At 40.1% G+C, this 18,231-nt stretch overlaps 1 protein-coding gene across 13 annotated transcripts in view; it reads right to left on the reverse strand.

The window, feature by feature from the left end:
- The window catches only part of LOC149125604 (uncharacterized), a 157,653-nt gene that overhangs the window by 31,166 nt on the left and 108,256 nt on the right, over positions 1-18,231 (reverse strand). For 9 of the 13 annotated variants that reach the window (XR_016210844.1, XR_016210840.1, XM_089300274.1 and 6 more), the window contains 2 exons: positions 15,874-15,935; positions 1,822-2,002 (listed from right to left, as the gene is read on the reverse strand). Coding sequence is in view for 7 of the 13 variants with exons in the window: in XM_089300274.1 (XP_089156400.1) it covers positions 1,822-2,002; positions 15,874-15,935 (243 nt within the window). In the remaining 6 variants the exon portion in view is untranslated. Of the gene's footprint in view, positions 1-1,821; positions 2,003-15,873; positions 15,936-18,231 lie in introns of those variants that run through there. The other 4 variants (XR_016210827.1, XR_016210835.1, XR_016210841.1 and 1 more) reach the window with 2 other exon arrangements.

Here is an 18,231-nt window from a genome sequence, read left to right on the forward strand (position 1 = left end):
AAATATTGATGGGGACTATGGATTCAAAAGCCTTCCACGGCCTTGACAGCTCATGTCAAGAGCCTCCGGTGATCATTGACATCATACATAAGAGTGTTAATTGTTAAATTAACAACACGAGTCACTGTGCATACTTCCCATGCAGGACTTCTATCCTCAATGAGTTGTATTATGAGAATTAACTGTAAAATTTGTTCTCAAACAGTTTGTGTGTGTGTGTGTGTGTGTGCAAATTGTTGAAATCTTTATTTAGTTTAGAGTTGGTCTTCTGTGTATGAAGTTAATTGAAAATGAATCTTAATGGAGAATGGCACTGGGAAGGGGAGAGGAAAGGGGAGAAGAGTGGGAGTATGAGTGTGAGGGTGGGTATGGTTGGAAGAATCACTATATTCCTAAAGTTGTTCTTATGAATTTTTTTTGATTTTTAATTCTTTTTTTTCTTTTTTTTAACTTTTATTTAATGAATATAAATTTCCAAAGTACAGCTTATGGATTACAATGGCTTCCCCCCATAACGTCCCTCCCACCTGCTACCCTCCCCTTTCCCACTCCCTCTCCCCTTCCATTCACATCAAGATTCATTTTCGATTCTCTCTCTCTTTTTTTTTTTTTTTTTTAGAAATTTAAAATCCCACAGCCACTGTTTATTATGGAGCCGACCCCTGATTGGGGTGATGGGCCTATCGGTAGGATTTCTGGTAGCGAGCACGGGCACCGGGGCCTCCAAACTTCTTGGACTCGCAGCGGCGGGGGTCAGCAACCAGCAGGGTGCGGTCATACTGGATGAGGATGTCTTTGATCTCCTTCTTGGACGCCTCATCCACATATTTCTGGTAATAGGCCAGATGGACTGGCGGATCGCATAAATCTGAGCCACGTGACGCCGATTCTCTTTATATACAGAAGATCAGTTTAGCATACATTAAGTAAAATTTCAACAGTTTGCTCCCACACGGAAACATAAAGTGAAAAATACTGTTTGAGTACTAGTTATAGCATTAAATCTCAATGTACAGCACACTAAGGACAAAGATCCTACATGAGGAGTAAGTGCACAGTGACTCCTGTTGTTGACTTAACAAATTGACACTCTTGTTTATGGCATCAGTAATCACCTTATATTATGAAATTTGAACTCATTAAATAAAAGGTTTATTTGGAAAAATAAATAAGTAAATAAAATAAATTGGAGTCATAGCAAAAAGAGATTAATATTTAATTTTAAATACTAGTTTTTTAAACTTTTATTTAATAAATATAAATTTCCAAAGTACAATTTTTGGGTTATAGAGGCTTTTTCCCTCCCACCCACAACCATCCCATCTCTCACTCTCTCTCCCATCCCATCCCATTTATATCAAGATTTATTTTCAATTTTCTTTATATAAAGAAGATCTACTTAGTATATACTAAGAAAAGATTTCAAAAGACTGCACCCACACAGACACACAAAGTATAGAGTACTGTTTGAGTAGTAGTTTTACCGTTAATTCACATAGTACAACACATTAAGAACAGAGATCAGAGTTGAGCAGGCAGGACTTGAAACTGTAGGTGACACTTTAATTGCTGTGTCACAATACCAGCCCCCAGGACTAGTTATTTTCGTATTTTAGTCCTTTATAATTAGATACTGTATTCTGTGTCTTAGGTGATGTTTTGACCACAAGGCTTGCAAGAATTTCAAACACAACTAGCAGGAATGGACAAGAAGCAACACTGAGCAAGACAGGGGAACCACTCAGCCCTCCAAACTGGAGTAAATGAAGGAACATTGAACTGGAGTTTGATCAGATACAGAGCTAAAGGGGGCTCCTTTACCTGTGCTGTGCAGACAGCAGCAGTCAGCTGCTTGAGCATCATGGCTCCAGTGGAAGCCCTTGTTTCATCATACCCAAGCCAGTAGTTGAGCATTAGCTGGTGACAAGGAGCAGTCACAAAGAATAGAGTACAGGGTGCTAAGGATCCTGCTCGAAATAGGATTTCAGTTCCTAGCAGAGACCTGGAATAAAAAAATAGCAATTTAAGGGAAAAAGCCTCACAGCTGGGCTGTAGGAATGCAGCATATTTTCAGACATGGAACTATTAAGAATATTGATATTAAGAATGCAATCATTTATAGTTAATATTGATTAAGTACACTAACCAGTTCTTTGTAGTGTTATCTAATTATTCCAATAGCTCCCTTAAACAGACACTTTTATACTTCATATTTTGAAGATGAGAAAATTGTTAGAAAAGTCAAATAACTTGTCCATGGTCATAGACCATAGACCATGAACTAACAGCCTAGGCCCTACTCCAGAGTCTTCTGTCTCCAGAATCTTCAACCACCATTGAAAGCGTTAAATGAAATGGGGCCTACAAGATGTTTAGTAGAGTTCCAGTCACTTAGTAAATACTCACTGCAGTTTTCAATTATTTTTATTCGAAGTAGTGGTATTATAATAGATGTAGTACTATTAATTGTAACAGTGCTAGTTGCAGAAGTAGCAGTGGCAGGTGCCTCTTGACTATACTGCTTAATAGAAGATGACTATGAAATGAGAACTGCACTAGGGCATAGAGACTTTGATTCAGGTGTGATGGGAGAAGTAGAGACACTAGGAAACATAACTCAGAGCCTTTTCCTTTCAACAAATATAATTGAGGGGTGACAGAATAGGAGCTAAAACATGGACTTTAGAATTACAAAGTTATTTATTAGCAATGAGACCTTGGGGAAATTACTCAACAGACATGAGCTTTAAATAACTTGTAACTGTTCTTAGCAGAGTGCCCTAGATACAATACTCACACGACAAATGCTTGTAGAATTGGCTCACGGTTTCATTTTGCATACTTTTCTACTCTGCCTTGAAAATCTACAGTGATACGCAGTTGCTATGTAAACCCCTAAATATCAAGGCAAATCCAAGCCAGTATGCATGGTTACTTTTTCAGTCAATATAGCTCATCACCTGTACCACCTGACAGAGCTGTGCACAGTGAAGTCTGTGATGTCTATTCCTGGCATCCTGGTTCTAGGCTGTTGCAGCCAGTTTCTTGTGTGGTATTCATCTATCTTGAAGCTATTTTGATGTGACATGGAATAGGAAGATTTGAGAAGAGTGCCCACTCCCCCAGCCCCACAAGCAGGTGGTACATCGTGTATGAAAATAAATATATATTAAAAGGAATGGGTCATCCCTTTCATTGGCTAAATTTCACTGTAAATATGCATTCTATTCCCTGGGGCTCAAAGAAAATAATACTTTAACTCATGAAACAGAGAGAGATAGAGAAAGGAGAAAGAACATTACTGCCACCTCTCGCTCACTACTCTAGAACAGAGGAAATGTCTAGGAAACCTGGCACTTGCTTGCCAAAGGTTCACACAGACAGTCTGAGTTTTGTTTTTATTTCCATGACCTTTAATGGCTTTCAGTGCACTCAGACCAAGTTTGCATGTATATTGACACTATGGAAACCACACAGATAAGCAGTTTTGAGTTTGCCTGCTATATTTGCTTTGGCACTTAACAATGATGCACGCATTTCCCTTTAGAGCTCCCAAAGGCTTTGTTCTAGTCTTGAGTTGCTTTTCTCTTTCAGGCAGTTTTTGGATTGCTTTGTAATCACTCCACAATATAGAATAAATCTAAATTATATATGCATGAACTTTATGTACCTTTTTTGCCTAGGTTTAGTCACATTTTGCTATTGTGTGCACTATATTAATCGTTTTAAACAGTAGTAGGCAGCCGGCGCCGCGGCTCACTAGGCTAATCCTCCACCTTGCGGCGCCGGCACACCGGGTTCTAGTCCCGGTCGGGGCGCCGGATTCTGTCCCAGTTGCCCCTCTTCCAGGCCAGCTCTCTGCTGTGGCCAGGGAGTGCAGTGGAGGATGACCCAAGTGCTTGGGCCCTGCACCCCACGGGAGACCAGAAGTACCTGGCTCCTGCCATTGGATCAGCGTAGTGCGCCGGCCGTGGCAGCCATTGGAGGGTGAACCAATGGCAAAGGAAGACCTTTCTCTCTGTCTCTATCTCTCACTGTCCACTCTGCCTGTCCAAAAAAAAAAAGGAAGAATCCTGTTCAAGCTGGGAATCAGATAGCTAACCATCTGGAGAGATGTAAAGATGTAAACAGAGGAAGGAAGGAGGGACTCTGTTTTCTCTGATGGGGCAAACACTTCAGCAGGATCACCCTCACATCACTAGATATTTTCTATTTCTTTTTGCCCAGGAGTTTCAAGGAGCCCTTGGACTTCTCTGGTTGCCCATTAAAACTTGTCTCCAGCACCCTCCTGGCAAGAGAGCACTTGCTTCAATTACTTCATATCCACTTATATTATTTGGGTCAAAGCATATTTTACAGAACTCCAAAGAAATGAAAGTTTTGAAAAATCTGATAAAAATACATTTCCAATATCCTTTATTGTGATAAAATATACATACCATAAAATTTATAATTTTAACTATTTTAAAGCTTTAACTATTTTAAAGTTTACAATTCAATTATTTTAAGTACATTCACATTATTGTGCAAATATCACCATTATCTATCTCCAGAATTTTGTCATCATTACAAATTGAAACTATATACTCACTAAACAATAATTACCCATTATTCCCTCCCTCAGCTCCTGGCAACTACCATCCTACTTTCTGTTTCTAGGAATTTAACCTGCTGTGTAAGCAGAATCATATAATATTTGTCCCTTTGTGCCTGGCATTTCACTTAACATCCCTCCTTCCTGTAACATGCATCAGAATTTAATTGTTTTTTAAAGCTTAATAATATTGTATGATGTGAATATGTAGAACACATTTGCATTGATGTATTCATCTATTGATGGGTATTTGTGTGGGTTTCACCCTTGGCCACTGTAAATAATACTCCATATTAATGTACAAATGTCTGTGCTAGTCCCTGCTTTCAATTCTTTGGGAGAATATACCTAGATGTGGAATGGCTTGGTCATATGATAATTCTGTCTTTACTTTTTTGCAGAACCACAATACGGCTGTCCACAGTGGTGACAGCATTTTACAATTTGACTAGAAGTGCACAAAGGTTCTGATTTTTCCATATCATCAACAACATTTGTTATTTTCTGTTTTATTTGTTTTTGTTTCAATAATAGCATCTTCATGAGAGTGAAGAGGTATGTTAGTGTTGTGACCTAATTTTTAATAAAATCATGTTACTGCACTACATTTCTACATGTTTACAAAAGTTTTGGAATTAACAACTGACAATTTTGTCATAAGAGTATTTTCAAGCTTCTGAAGATGGTGCCATCACTTGAGTGAGGAAATGGTTAAAAAAATTAGTTACATAACTAAAGAACCAGGCAGTATAGAAGAATAGGAAAATAGTCTCGAAGAGATACTTCAATAAAATGGACAAGACTTTATTCTTAAAAGGATTAGGTATTTAAAACAGAGAACTTAGTTTCCATGTTTTTGGCATAGGTAATTGATAGTGTTGTCACTTACCAAATTGTGTAAAACAGAGGTGAGGGCAGCAGCTCCAGAGAGAGGAAATTATAATAAATTATGCTGTACCTCCACGGATACATGTTAAACATGCAACTTATTCTAGAAACTGAGAGAAAACATGAGTTGGGCCTTTAGTCTAGCAGTTAAATGAGATGCCCATATCCCACATTAGAATACCTTGGTTCTCTGGTTCCTGACTCCAGCTTCCTGCTAATGCAGACCCAGGGAGAAAGAGATGGCGTCTCATGTAATTGGCTCTTTCTACCCACATGGGATACCTGGATTGAGCTCTGCTCCCCGTACTCAGCCCAATCCAGCACTGGCTGCTATGAGCATTTGGGTTATATAAACCAATAGATGAGATTAATTCCTTCTCTCTCTCTCTCTCTCTCTCTCTCTGTGTGTGTGTGTGTGTGTGTGTCTGTCTGTCTGCTTTTCAAATAAATAATCTGAAGTTAAGGATTATGGAATCATTAGCCTATAGTTATGCCCTTGGTCTAGAGATCTTACCTGCGTTTAGGCTGGGAAGGGACCACAAAAGACAGATGCACTGGTTGTTAAGGTTGGACAGAGGAGAAGTGAGAAGAAATGACAATACAATTAGGAGAAATAGCTCCATGGAATTCAAGAAAAGAAAGATTTTAAGGTAAATAGTATTAAAATGATGAACAGTTTGAGTAAATAAATAAATAATGAACACTGACTAGTGGATTTTGTGCCTACATTAGTGAGCTTTTCATGACTGCAATGAAATACCAAAGACAAGCTTATGGAGGAAAGAGGTTTATTTTAGCTCACAGTTTTGAAGGTTTAATTCCCAAATTGGCAGTCCTATTGGTTTGGCATTTGATGAGGGTAGGAGCAACACAGCACAGGTACAAGAAGGATCACATGGTGAGCCAGGAGAGAGGCTGAGCCCAACCTGGCTTTTATAACCAACCTGCTGCCAGAACTATCTTCCAAGTGCACATCCCTGATGACCTAATGACCTCTCACTAGGCTCACCTCTAAAAACCATCATTGGATCAAATTGCCACCCTCCTAGTAGCATATAGTTTTGGTACTTAGCAACTTATGTCTTTGGGGTTTGAAGTCCTGCATGACATCAGAAGCCAAATCATGTTCAAACCATAGCAGCCTCTAAGTGACCACAGCAAGCATCCACAGATCAGTTCCAGGACAGAGGTGGAGGGATGGGACTGTGCGGATGGCAAGAAAATAGAGAAGTCAAACAGATCCCAGTGTTTCAAAAAGTTTTTGAATGAGTAGAAGGAGAAATTCAGGGTGGTAGCTTCCTAAGAAGGGCATCCTTTCGTTTTTTTAACTGGGAAAAAACTTGAACTTGTTTATAGTTTAAGGGAAGGAACTAGAGAAGAAGAGAGGCAAAAGATACAGGAAAGAAAAGAGACAGCTGAAGGATCTAGGTCCTGGAGAGGTGGGAGGAATGAGATACAGAGCACAGGTGGCCGGATTAGCCTTGGCTGAGAGACAAGGGTGTGAAACCTCTTCCTCTGGATCAGGGAAAGGAGGCAAGGTTACAGCATGCAGATATGTTTGTAGAAGCTGGGAGAGGGCAGGAAATTAAGAGCATTCATGCTTGGTATAGCCTTTGTGAAATAGAAAGTAATGTCACCTACTGAGATGTGAAAGTGGGACATTTTAGAATAGCAAGACAGTAGACTGGTGCACTATATATTGAATGAAGTAAGCGTTCAAAGTAGAAGGAAACTAACATAATTGTCAAGGCAAATGCGATTTTATGGGACTTCAATGGAGTCCAACAATGAGGTTGGAAAAAAGAGATGGACATCATGGGTTTTTTTTCTCATAGGCTTTTGAAAATTAGAAGCATTACTCTTTTTATGACCAAATCCCAATAGAAAATACTGATGATACTGATGCTATGGGAACTCCACATGATATAAATATTTTAAAATCTCTAGAGCTAAATAAAACATATTTGGGGAAACAGGACTTGCTAAAGATTAATTTTTAGGTTGCAAAGAAGAAATGGATAGCAATACCAACTTGCCCTTTCTATTTCAATCTCTGGACTATTTATCTTAATACCTTAATATACATACATACACACACACACACACAGTAATATGTATACAAATACATAGGTTGGCCGGCGCTGCGGCTCAATAGGCTAATCCTCCGCCTGTGGTACCGGCACACCGGGTTCTAGTCCCGGTTGGGGCACCAGATTCTGTCCTGGTTGCCCCTCTTCCAGGCCAGCTCTCTGCTATGGCCTGGGAGTGCAGTGGAGGATGGCCCAACTCCTTGGGCCCTGCACCCGCATGGGAGACCAGGAGAAGCACCTGGCTCCTGGCTTTGGATCAGTGTGGTGCACCGGCCACAGTGCACCGGCTGCAGCGGCCATCGAGGGGTGAACCAACGGCAAAAGGAAGACCTTTCTCTCTGTCTCTGTCTCTCTCACTGTCCACTCTGCTGGTCAAAAAAAAAAAAAATACATAGGTAGTAGAGCAAATGATTTGGGAGAAAGTTGGATAAAATCCAAAGGACTCTGAGCAACAACTCCATATAAACCAAGATTGCCTATTGTAATTAAGAGTTAAATTTTAGTAAAATAAACATCACAGAAAACATTTTTAATACCTTTTTAGAAAGATTTATTTATGTATTTATTTGAAAGGCAGATCTTCCATCCACTGGTTCATTTTCCAAATGGCTGCAACAGCTAGAGTTGGGTCAGGTTGAAGCCAGGAGCCAGGAACTCCATCTCACAAGAGTAGCAGAGACCCAAGCACTTGGTCCATCATTCACTACTTTCCCAGGTGCATTAGCAGGAAGCTGGATCAGAAGCAGAGTAGCCAGGACTTGAGTCAGCCCTCTGACATGTATCATAACTGGTGGCTTAACCCACTGCATCACAACATCAGTCCCAAACACCCTTTGTACTTGAACAATAAATGTAAGCTTATGCAGCATTTGTATGTAGTGAAGTACTTCCTAGCTGAATGCATAAGCAAATTATAACCTACCCTAAGAGGACACCCTTAAAACCCAGCATCTGAGCCTCAGCCAATCACGGAAACTATCCCCTTAGGAAATCCTAGACTGAAGGCTGCTCAGTTAGGCTCCGATGAGACAAAAGCAAGACTGCACTAAATACATAACTCTGAATGTCATTTCCTGTCTCTCTGATGATTAAAGTAATTTACCACATTGTAGAGAAGTAGGGAAGAACTAGGGACAATCTTTGGTCTGGAATGTTGCCCAGTTAGAGCCTATTTATTACTTAGGTAAACTTTTTTAAGTTTAGCTGGTCTCAGTTTTTCTTTTAATGGTTTATTCAGTTACACATGCATTCAAATATTGATTGAGCCCCTTCTGTGCCAGGCTTTCCTTCTCATAATTATAGGCAAAAGATACTAAAAGAATCACTTTAATCCCCTTCTGAGTCTATGGTTATTCTTTAGTCACCATGACCCAGATAATCTGTTCTAGACTACCGATGCTGCCAGGTTCTGACTTCCTGGGCCTTCTTTTACTTGGCAATGGTGTATAATAGGAGGAAGAGAACAATGACACAGAATCAAAACATTCTAATTCATTCCCATCATAACTCCTGTAACATGGAACTTTTGCTGTTGTCTCTGCTTTCCAGAAATACTGGCATTCAAATAGCACTAAAAAGCAAAGACAATTGGCCTATATTTTTCACTTTGCTAACATCTTACAACATAACAATGATTTTTTTTTGCTACATAGTATATTCTATAACTAAGCCATACTCCTTCCTGATGCAGTGTAACAAAATTCACATAAAATCTGAATGCCTACCTCCTCTTAAAAGACAGACAACTTGGTATCCCTGGGTCCATGTTCTCACGTGTCAAGAAATGGCTACAGGGGCTGGCGCTGTGGCATCCCATATGGGCGCCAGTTCTAGTCCCGGCTGCTCTTCTTCTGATCCAGCTCTCTGCTATGGCCTGGGAAAGCAGTAGAAGATGGCCCAAGCCCTTGGGCCCCTGCACCCATGTGGGAGACCTGGAAGAAGCTCTTGGCTCCTGGCTCCTGGCTCGGCACAGCTCCGGCCGGCCATTGCGGCCATCTGGGGAGTGAACCAGTGGATGGAAGACCTCTCTCTGTCTCTCTCTGTAACTCTGCCTTCCAATAAATACAATAAATCTTTAAAAAAAAAGAGAGAAATGGCTAGAGTCCAAAAATTACTGTCTCCTATAAAGGAAATGTTCACTACAGTGAACAGAGAGAGATGATAGATAGATAGATAGATAGATAGATAGATAGATACTTTTGACTGAATGTTCATTTGTTTTCTCATTTATATAGAAAATGTTGTATCTACCATGGAGAGGTCATTGTGTTAAGCATTAAAGATTATTAAATATTGTCACTGGACAATTAGCTCCAGGTACTTCATCTTAAGGAAAAAGCAGATAACAGACGCTCATCAAGAGAATGAACCTGGCTCCAAGGTCATCCTTCCTTCATATAGTGGTGATATAGGCAGGCAGATAGGATAACAGTGATTAGATTTGTAAGCTAGAGTCCATGCCCCCCACCACTCCCCCTGTGTGATCTCATGCCCCTACCTGATCCCACCTGTATGCCCACCTGCCAATCAGGCTAAAAATGGCCTGCAACACGGTGGGCCCAACCCTTTTGTTGCCCTTGTTGCCTGGGCCTTTGGGGCCACGTGGCCTTCGGGTGCCTGCTCCCTGGTTTCCTGTCTGCATGCTTGCTCCTGGCCTGCTCTCTGCTTGGTATGGACCCAACTTAATTTCTAGACTTCTCTTTCTCCCCTAAATAAAGTCATCGTTCCCCTACTCATTTCTCTCACTGAATAAAATCCTTAAAACTTATCATGTTGTCTGGTCTATTTGCGCCAGTATTCAGAATTCTCCTCTGAATATGTGGCAAGAACACACGAGCTTATTGATATTGAGAAAATATTAATAAGCAAGATGGTATCAGTGCTGAGGAGTTCAGACTGCAATATCAAGCTCTATCTGGTTGAGCACTGATTTCCATGGTGGAATAGGAACACTTAGGGCAAAAAGACAGACTGTCATGATTCCTGCAAAATCTTCTCCTTTGGAATGATTTTTTCAGATAAATGAATATACAGATCTAGTTTTCAAAGAGAGATGGCTGGCAGGGAAAGATATTAGATCTCTAAACAAGTAGGAGTTGTTATTATTGGTGGTGGTTGATATGACACTCATCGTTGAGTCTGAAACTACTGCTGCATTGCTCCCTTGATCAGGATTAAGCCAAAGAAGCCGACAAGGTTGAGCCTGCAAATTGAGAGCCCTCACTTCTACACTGGGCAAGGTTAGGTGTACCTAACCTGTGTATGAGGTACTCGCTGTCATAGAGGACAGAGTTTCCTATGACATGAGGGAGTCAAGATTTGACCAGGTTTTCAAGGACAAAACTGGAATTTCAAAGATGGAAGTAGGAACAGAACAATCATAAAATAAGCATGTATTAAGCATCACCTAAGAACAATATGCTGTCTATACAAAGGTGAACAAATTAGGGATTTTGCCTTCAAACAGCATAAAGGCTACTGAGGAGAAAAATATATTGAATGTATTAGAATAAAATAAAATAAATGCACTGAAGTGAATATTAATGTTAAGTAAAGTGGCAACATAAAAGCAACAGCAATGAATTCTTTCAGAAGGAGTAAGTGGAGGTCCATAGGGAAGTGAGATGCAAGTTGGGTCTCGAGGGATGTGGAGGAGTTCAATTGAAGACCCTTTGAAGCGGATGATAGCGCATGACAGAGAATTGAACCTGGAAAATGCATTTCAGAGTTACAAGCAATTGCCACTGCTGAAGCCCAAGGTAAGAAGTAGGAAGCAAAAGGTGCAGAAAGACAGAGCTGATGAGCCTCCACATGCTGAAAGAATGACAAGTGGTCTGCAAAGGGTGGAACATAATGTGCCTTGGATAAAATGGTTGCTGCTGAGGTTCTAAAGGTTGCGTGGAACAGGTTAAGGTGAGTGCATGCTTGGATCTGTGGTTTTCACTTTTCAGTTAAAAGAGATTGTTGCTGGGGACCCCTCTCAGCAGAAACTTGTGAAGGCTCTCAAACACTCTGAAGCCCAGACACAGCTCCCGCAGGTTCTCAGGTCTCAGCTAGCACTTTCTTCAAAACAGTGCTTTCACGCCTTTTGAGTAGTAGCCTAAACTTAAAAATGATGACATTTGAATAGTATGCTGAGGTCAACAGAAACAACTGCTTGAGGTTAGAAACAATGAACTGAGGTTCTGGCTACTGCCACTACCTAGGGGTGCCAAAGGTTAGAGGGATTAAGTATCTTGGGGCACCTGTGATTGAAGAGTAAAAATATTTGTTCTGTAGTTTGAAGGGGAAAGTCTAACAGCAAGGCAGAGAGTAAACAGGAGGCCAACAGATCAGCTGGAAGAGCACCAGAGGCCATCAGTGCTCGTCATGTGGCACTGATGGGGAGGAGAGAAAAAAGAAGGCATTCTAGGGTTTGTAAAGTCAGAATCAAAAGCTTTGGTGCCAGTGGTGACTATAGAGTCTTTACATACAGGAGCTTCAAGTAGGTTTGAAGAAGGAGTAGGGGGTTTGGAAAACCATCAAATGTGTCTGTATTTACTGTTCACGATGCAAGCTAAGTCTTAGGGATCTATGAGAAATAACAGACAAAATGATTTAACTGAAGCCCATGATGTTTTAAAAACTCAAATGCAAACACGATAAAAATCAGTTGTCTTCTTGTAACCCAAATGCTGCAGAAGGTTTGAACCCCATGAAAGGTGACTTGATAAAGAGCAGCTTTGTTTAAAATGTTTCACACACTTAACAGAAAGTCCGAGAAAGATTTTCATTTTAGATATTTGATGTCTTATGTATTTTTATAAACACTGGCTTACGAACATAAGGGCTTTTTTCCCCCTCCCTTCATCATCATATTTTAGTTTTATCTGATCGAAAGGGTGTGGCTCATGATCCACAGCAACCACTAAGCCACCTGAGAAGGAGCAGCAGAGGGTGTGAAAGTCTTTCAAGTGTGTAGGAGTGCACACAAATCAAGTAGATTATGCCCACTGCTCTTATACTCGCTGCTGTGAACATTAATAATCTAAATAAAAATTCATCCATTAAGCACTTCTCCTGTATTATTATTTTTATTTGTCAACATGGAGGTGGCATAAATAAGAATTTATTTTCTTTTTTTCTAAATGAAACTGTTGGGATCTACCTCTTTCCTCTTTTAAAACTAATTCAGAGTTTTATAAGGTTTTTTTTTCCTATAAATAATTGCGTGGATAATTTGAATTTTGTCCCTACTGGAATTAAAGCATAGAATTCCTTGAACCCTGGCAGTTAAGAACTCAGGGGACCCTCAAAAGAGTAGACTGCAGTTTAGGAAGGGGGAATGCTTACTGTACTTGGTTTGTGACCTGGTGCTTTGCTGTTATCTGCTACAGGCAGCTGTTGTACATTTTCTGCCCAATTCATTTGAAGACTATAAAAAAAAAAAAAGAAAAAAGAAGAACACCCTGAAGTCAGATGCATGTGAAAGCAATGCTGAACATGTCAACAAAGAGAATGAGCTTGATCTATTGCGTACCTCACAAGGAGTGAAGAAACAAAGCAGGAAAATGGAGTGGTTTCAGAAAGATCTTATCCCAATTTACAGAAGCAAGGAAGCTCAACCCTCAGAGACTCAGAGGGAGCAGGCATTAGGTGGATTCTCCTGCAAAGTGCCCCTACACGGAGAGAAAGGCAAATCTGCATACATATACAATGCATGCAGCACTTCCTCCTCTTACAAAAGCTATTGTGAAGATGTGCTTCTATGCCAGGCTAATTGTGGCTACTGTACGTGTGACTGAATCAAACAAGGGAAGACACCCCAAACAGAAGGTAGTATGTCACTGTGCTTCACTAAGCAAGGCAGACATGCAGAGTGCTTGTAATCAGATTCCCCAGAAGTCCAAGTCCTATCAAAAAGGGGCCCTGAAAAATACACATAGCCTGTAACAGCCACTATTTTGACCTGATTCCCACTCCTGGGTTTTCCAAATTTGTCAACATTATGCCATGGTTGAAAACAAGCTTTTATTAAGGATAACCAATCTTTCAGTACTAAAATAATTTTTCCAGGTGTCAGGATGGGATTAAATTCCATCAAAGACCCTTAATATTGGTGATCCATACACATGTTCCACACAGATTCTTAGAAGCAGTAGGCTATCATACTGACATTCACAAACAGGAAGTATAAAACTAGGAATACTACAAGCTGTAAATGTCCAAGGCCCAAACCATAATAGCATTGCAATGAGAACTAAGGCTACTTTCTGATGCTTTTACAGCAGGATCTGTGATCAGATCAGACAACATTATTCAGTAACAGAAGCAGAGATCTATTTTTCTTTGTTTTTTTTTTTATTAAACGAGAGATAAGAGTTAATTTTCTTCAGTGGTGCATCTGCAAATTCTCCATATCAAGGGGAGTCCTATATATTAAAAAATTAAAGGCAATATTGGAAGAATAATTTTTGTTATGAAAACAAAGACCTAGAATTATAGTATTTGGTATGTAAAATTCAAGTGGCCCTTTTTTCCTGACTATCAAAAATTAGGATATTATATTTTTATTTTAATAGACAAGTATGACCACAAGTTAGCCTTGATTAAAAATATTATCTTTTAGGCAATTCCATAGCACATAACTAGGAAGAGAGTTAGGGAAAAGATGACTAAGATGGAATATCAGCTATTAATGTAGGCTGATAATTTTTATATTCAAAATCAACAAATAAATTCCAACCTTTCATTTCAATCCTGTTCATCACCTTTCTCAATGTGGCTAAATCCATAATTGAAAGCAAATAGAAATACAAATATGTTAAGCTTTGGTTGAAACTCCAAAACTAGAAACATATGCATATTTTACTAGTATATTTGGGAAAAATAGCTTTGATTGAATGAATTCTCTAGATTAACAAAGATAAGAAAACATTTTTTTTTCACCTATATAGTGAAAAACCTAGCTAAAATATTGTACTTTACTAATAGAAAGAATATGATGACCATCTATAAGTGATTCTTGCTATTAAAATGCTGGAGATTTCACTTTTTCCATTTCTTCATTTGAAACACATTTACTGAGCATTTTGTATGTGTCAGGCAGTGTTCTGGGATAAGCTTTATTTAATGATTTGTCATATGTAGCCTAGAAGGCAGTCTAGACAACACAGCTCAGTGTGTGGGTGTGCAGATTCCAAAATATACCTTAGAAACACCACTTAAAAGATTCCTGTCAGCTTGACTTTAGTGGTATAGCTATCCCTGAAGGTTTCCTATGCCTGCAGGCTCTTCAACAACTTAATTGAAGATCCTGGTTGATCTCTGTTTCATTGCAGTGTGAGATAATTTGGTAAAGCAATTACTACAGCACTGGAACAAGAGATGATTTGTGCATGATTGGCAGAACTGCACAACGTAAACAGCATCTTTCTTCACTGTCTATGTAAAAACAAGTCATCTTGCATAGAAAGGATAAGCAGTGGGACTTCAAAACAGCACAGCTTCAAGGGTCAGAAAAACGTGACCACTGACTATTGGGTAACGTCAAATTTTTTTAGCTTTCGTGTCCCTATCTGAAAAAGATAATGGAATAATGTCCATCTCAGTTATTCTGAATATTTGCTATGATAATCCATTCAACAAATATTCACCAAGTACTTTATCCTGAGGGCAAAGGAAAATCATTGTAGGTCTTAAATAAGTGGTAACATAATTATATTTGAACTTTGGAAATTTCTCTCTGGCTGCAGTATGGCAAATGAATGAAGATAAGAGTGGTAGGAGGGGGCCGGCGCTGCGGCTCACTAGGCTAATCCTCCGCCTTGCGGCGCCAGCACACTGGGTTCTAGTCCCGGTCGGGGTGCCGGATTCTGTCCCGGTTGCCCCTCTTCCATCAGCTCTCTGCTGTGGCCCGGGAGGGCAGTGGAGGATGGCCCAAGTGCTTGGGCCCTGCACCCCATGGGAGACCAGGATAAGCACCTGGCTCCTGCCATCGGATCAGCATGGTGCGCCGGCCGTGGCGGCCATTGGAGGGTGAACCAACAGCAAAAGGAAGACCTTTCTCTCTGTCTCTTTCTCTCACTGTCCACTCTGCCTGTCAAAAAAAAAAAAAAAAAAAAAAAAAAAGAGTGGTAGGAGGGAAACCTATTATGGTCTTATTATTAAGAGACAAGTGTGACCTTCATGGAAGCAGAGGCAGCAATGAAGAGGAGAAATAAACCTAATTGAGCATTATTAAAAACCTTTAAAAATAGTATCTAGACAGGCTGGATACATGAGACAAGTGTAAGGTACAAAAAGGAACATCTAGGTTCTCACTTGTTTATATGAGAGAATGGTGCTGCCATTAACCAGGAGAGTTCATAAGAAATGCCGCAGATCTGTGGAAAAAATGACAAATTCTGTTCTAAACAGGTTGCGCCTGAAGTCCCAGTGAGATTTTCCAAGTAGCAATACAAAAGTTGTGACTAGAAATACAAGGCTGGAGGTGCTGTCACAGGGTACAACAATTGAGACACAACCTGAGATGCCCACCTTCCACACTGCAGTGCCTAGGTTCGAGTCCTGGCTTTGCTTCTGATTCCAGCTTCCTGCTAGTGTGCACCTTGGGTAGCAGCAGTTGATGGTATTTGCATAAAACTTATGCACATCCTCTCATATATTTTTAACTTGGTTACTTTTAATACCTCCAAATGGCATTAAATAGTTGTTCTACTGTATTGTTCAGGGAATAATGATGGGAGAAGGGGTCTGTACCTGTTCAGAACAGTTAGGTCACTGTTACCCACATGGGAAACCTGTATTAAGTTCTGAACTCCTGGTTTCAGCCTGGCCCAGCTTTGGCTGTTGCAGATATTTGGGGAGTGAACCACAGATGGAAGATCCCTTCCCGCCTGCCCCCATTCAAATAAATAATTTAAAAAATATATAGAACCAGAGATACTATGGGAGAATACAATACAGAGTAGAAAGTAACAGTGGATGTTACTGGGCAGGCCTCCTAATCTCTGATTCTCCCACTGGTCTGGAAACCCCCGCAGCTCAGAGACCATGAGCAATTCACTACAGTGTTCTGTAGGTAATCATTTGGAACTGTTTTTGTAACCACTAGCCCTACCTGAAAAGCCCATCTAATATCTTGTCTCAGTTCCTTATTTTTTCCCAGTGCTGCTCAAAAAGCATCTCTCTATGGTCCCCTTCCATTAGTCCATGTACTAGTTTTCATCTATGGGTTTCTTAGAAGTTCAAAGTTCTGTATTTGTATTTTAAGACATGCTTAAAGTATTCACGCTCTCTCACTTCAGTTTTTCCATACAGCTGTTGAACCTAACTTGTCCCTTGGCATTCCTGGAGGATTGGTTTCCCCCCAAAATACCAAAATTTAGAGGTCCCAAGAGGTTATAGTTCTTTATATTAAGTGGTACAGTATTTGCATATAACTTATGCACCTCCTCTCATATATTTTTAACTTGGTTACTTTTAATACCTCCAATGGTATTAAATAGTTGTTCTACTGTATTATTCAGGGAATAATGATGGGAGAAGGGGTCTGTACCTGTTCAGAACAAATGTAATTATTTCCCAAATATTTTCCATCTGCAGTTGGTGGAATCCATGGTGTGGAAGGCCAAGTGCACATCATAACTGGGCAAGAGTATTCAAGCCAGAGAAGACACAGTGGCTCTGAGACGGAATACACTGGTTGTATTCAAGGCCAATGTGGAGCTCAGCCCAGAGAAGGAACAGTGGCATGAGAAGATGCTAGAGACTGAGAGGAGCAACCAGGAGTCACAGGAGGAAGGTGCAAAAGTCCAGAAGTAAGGCCATCACTTACTCGGAGAATTGCAATTTCAGTGATTCAACGAGTAAAGGATAGAGGCTAAAGAAGTATTTGTTGTGGGAAGAGCTTCATATCATGAAGAAGCCTATAAACCATGTGAGGAAGTATGGACCTCAGCCTGCCAGCAGTGGGAAACTGTTAAAGAGTTTTGTATGAGATATTTGAAGTTTATACAAAGATCCCACTAGCTGTCATGTAGAGAATGGACTGCATGAGAAAAGAGTGGCATCAGCTCGAAGGCTGTAGGTAGCTCAAAGTGAGATTATATAATTATGGCTATGCTAGGGAGGCAGGGAGACACAAAAGTGGATACCTTCAAGAAGTACTGACTGGGCATAATTTGTAGACTGGTGACTACCTGGATGTGGGGAGTCTGAAAGGGGAGGGAGAAAGGATTACTGTCATCCAGTTTTCTAGTGTGAACAATAGATGGTGGCTGGGTTTTCTCATTTTTAAAGAGTTAGTATCAAGGAGAGCAAACTTATTCATATTAAAGTTCCTCATTCCTTCCACCAATAATGTACAGATTCATAATTTCTTTAAGCTAATCACAAAGCAGATTCCTTTCAACACACACCGTAAAATTCTACAAATTGAGTTATCCATAGAATGAAATACCTATTCAGGGTCTCCTATGATTCCATATGAATGTGAGGACCATTTTTTCCCCTAGATCTGGGAAGAATGTCTTTGGTATTTTCACTGAGATAGCATCGAATCTGTCTATTGCTTTAGGTAGTGTGAATATTTTGGTGATATGAATTCTTCTAATCCTAAGCAATAAAAATAAAGCTGGAGGAATCACAATACCAAATTTCAAGACATATTACAGGGTA

This window comes from Oryctolagus cuniculus, chromosome 7, assembly GCF_051225735.1.
Source record: "Oryctolagus cuniculus isolate XC-2025 breed Fujian yellow rabbit chromosome 7, ASM5122573v1, whole genome shotgun sequence".
NCBI classification, from domain to species: domain Eukaryota; kingdom Metazoa; phylum Chordata; class Mammalia; order Lagomorpha; family Leporidae; genus Oryctolagus; species Oryctolagus cuniculus.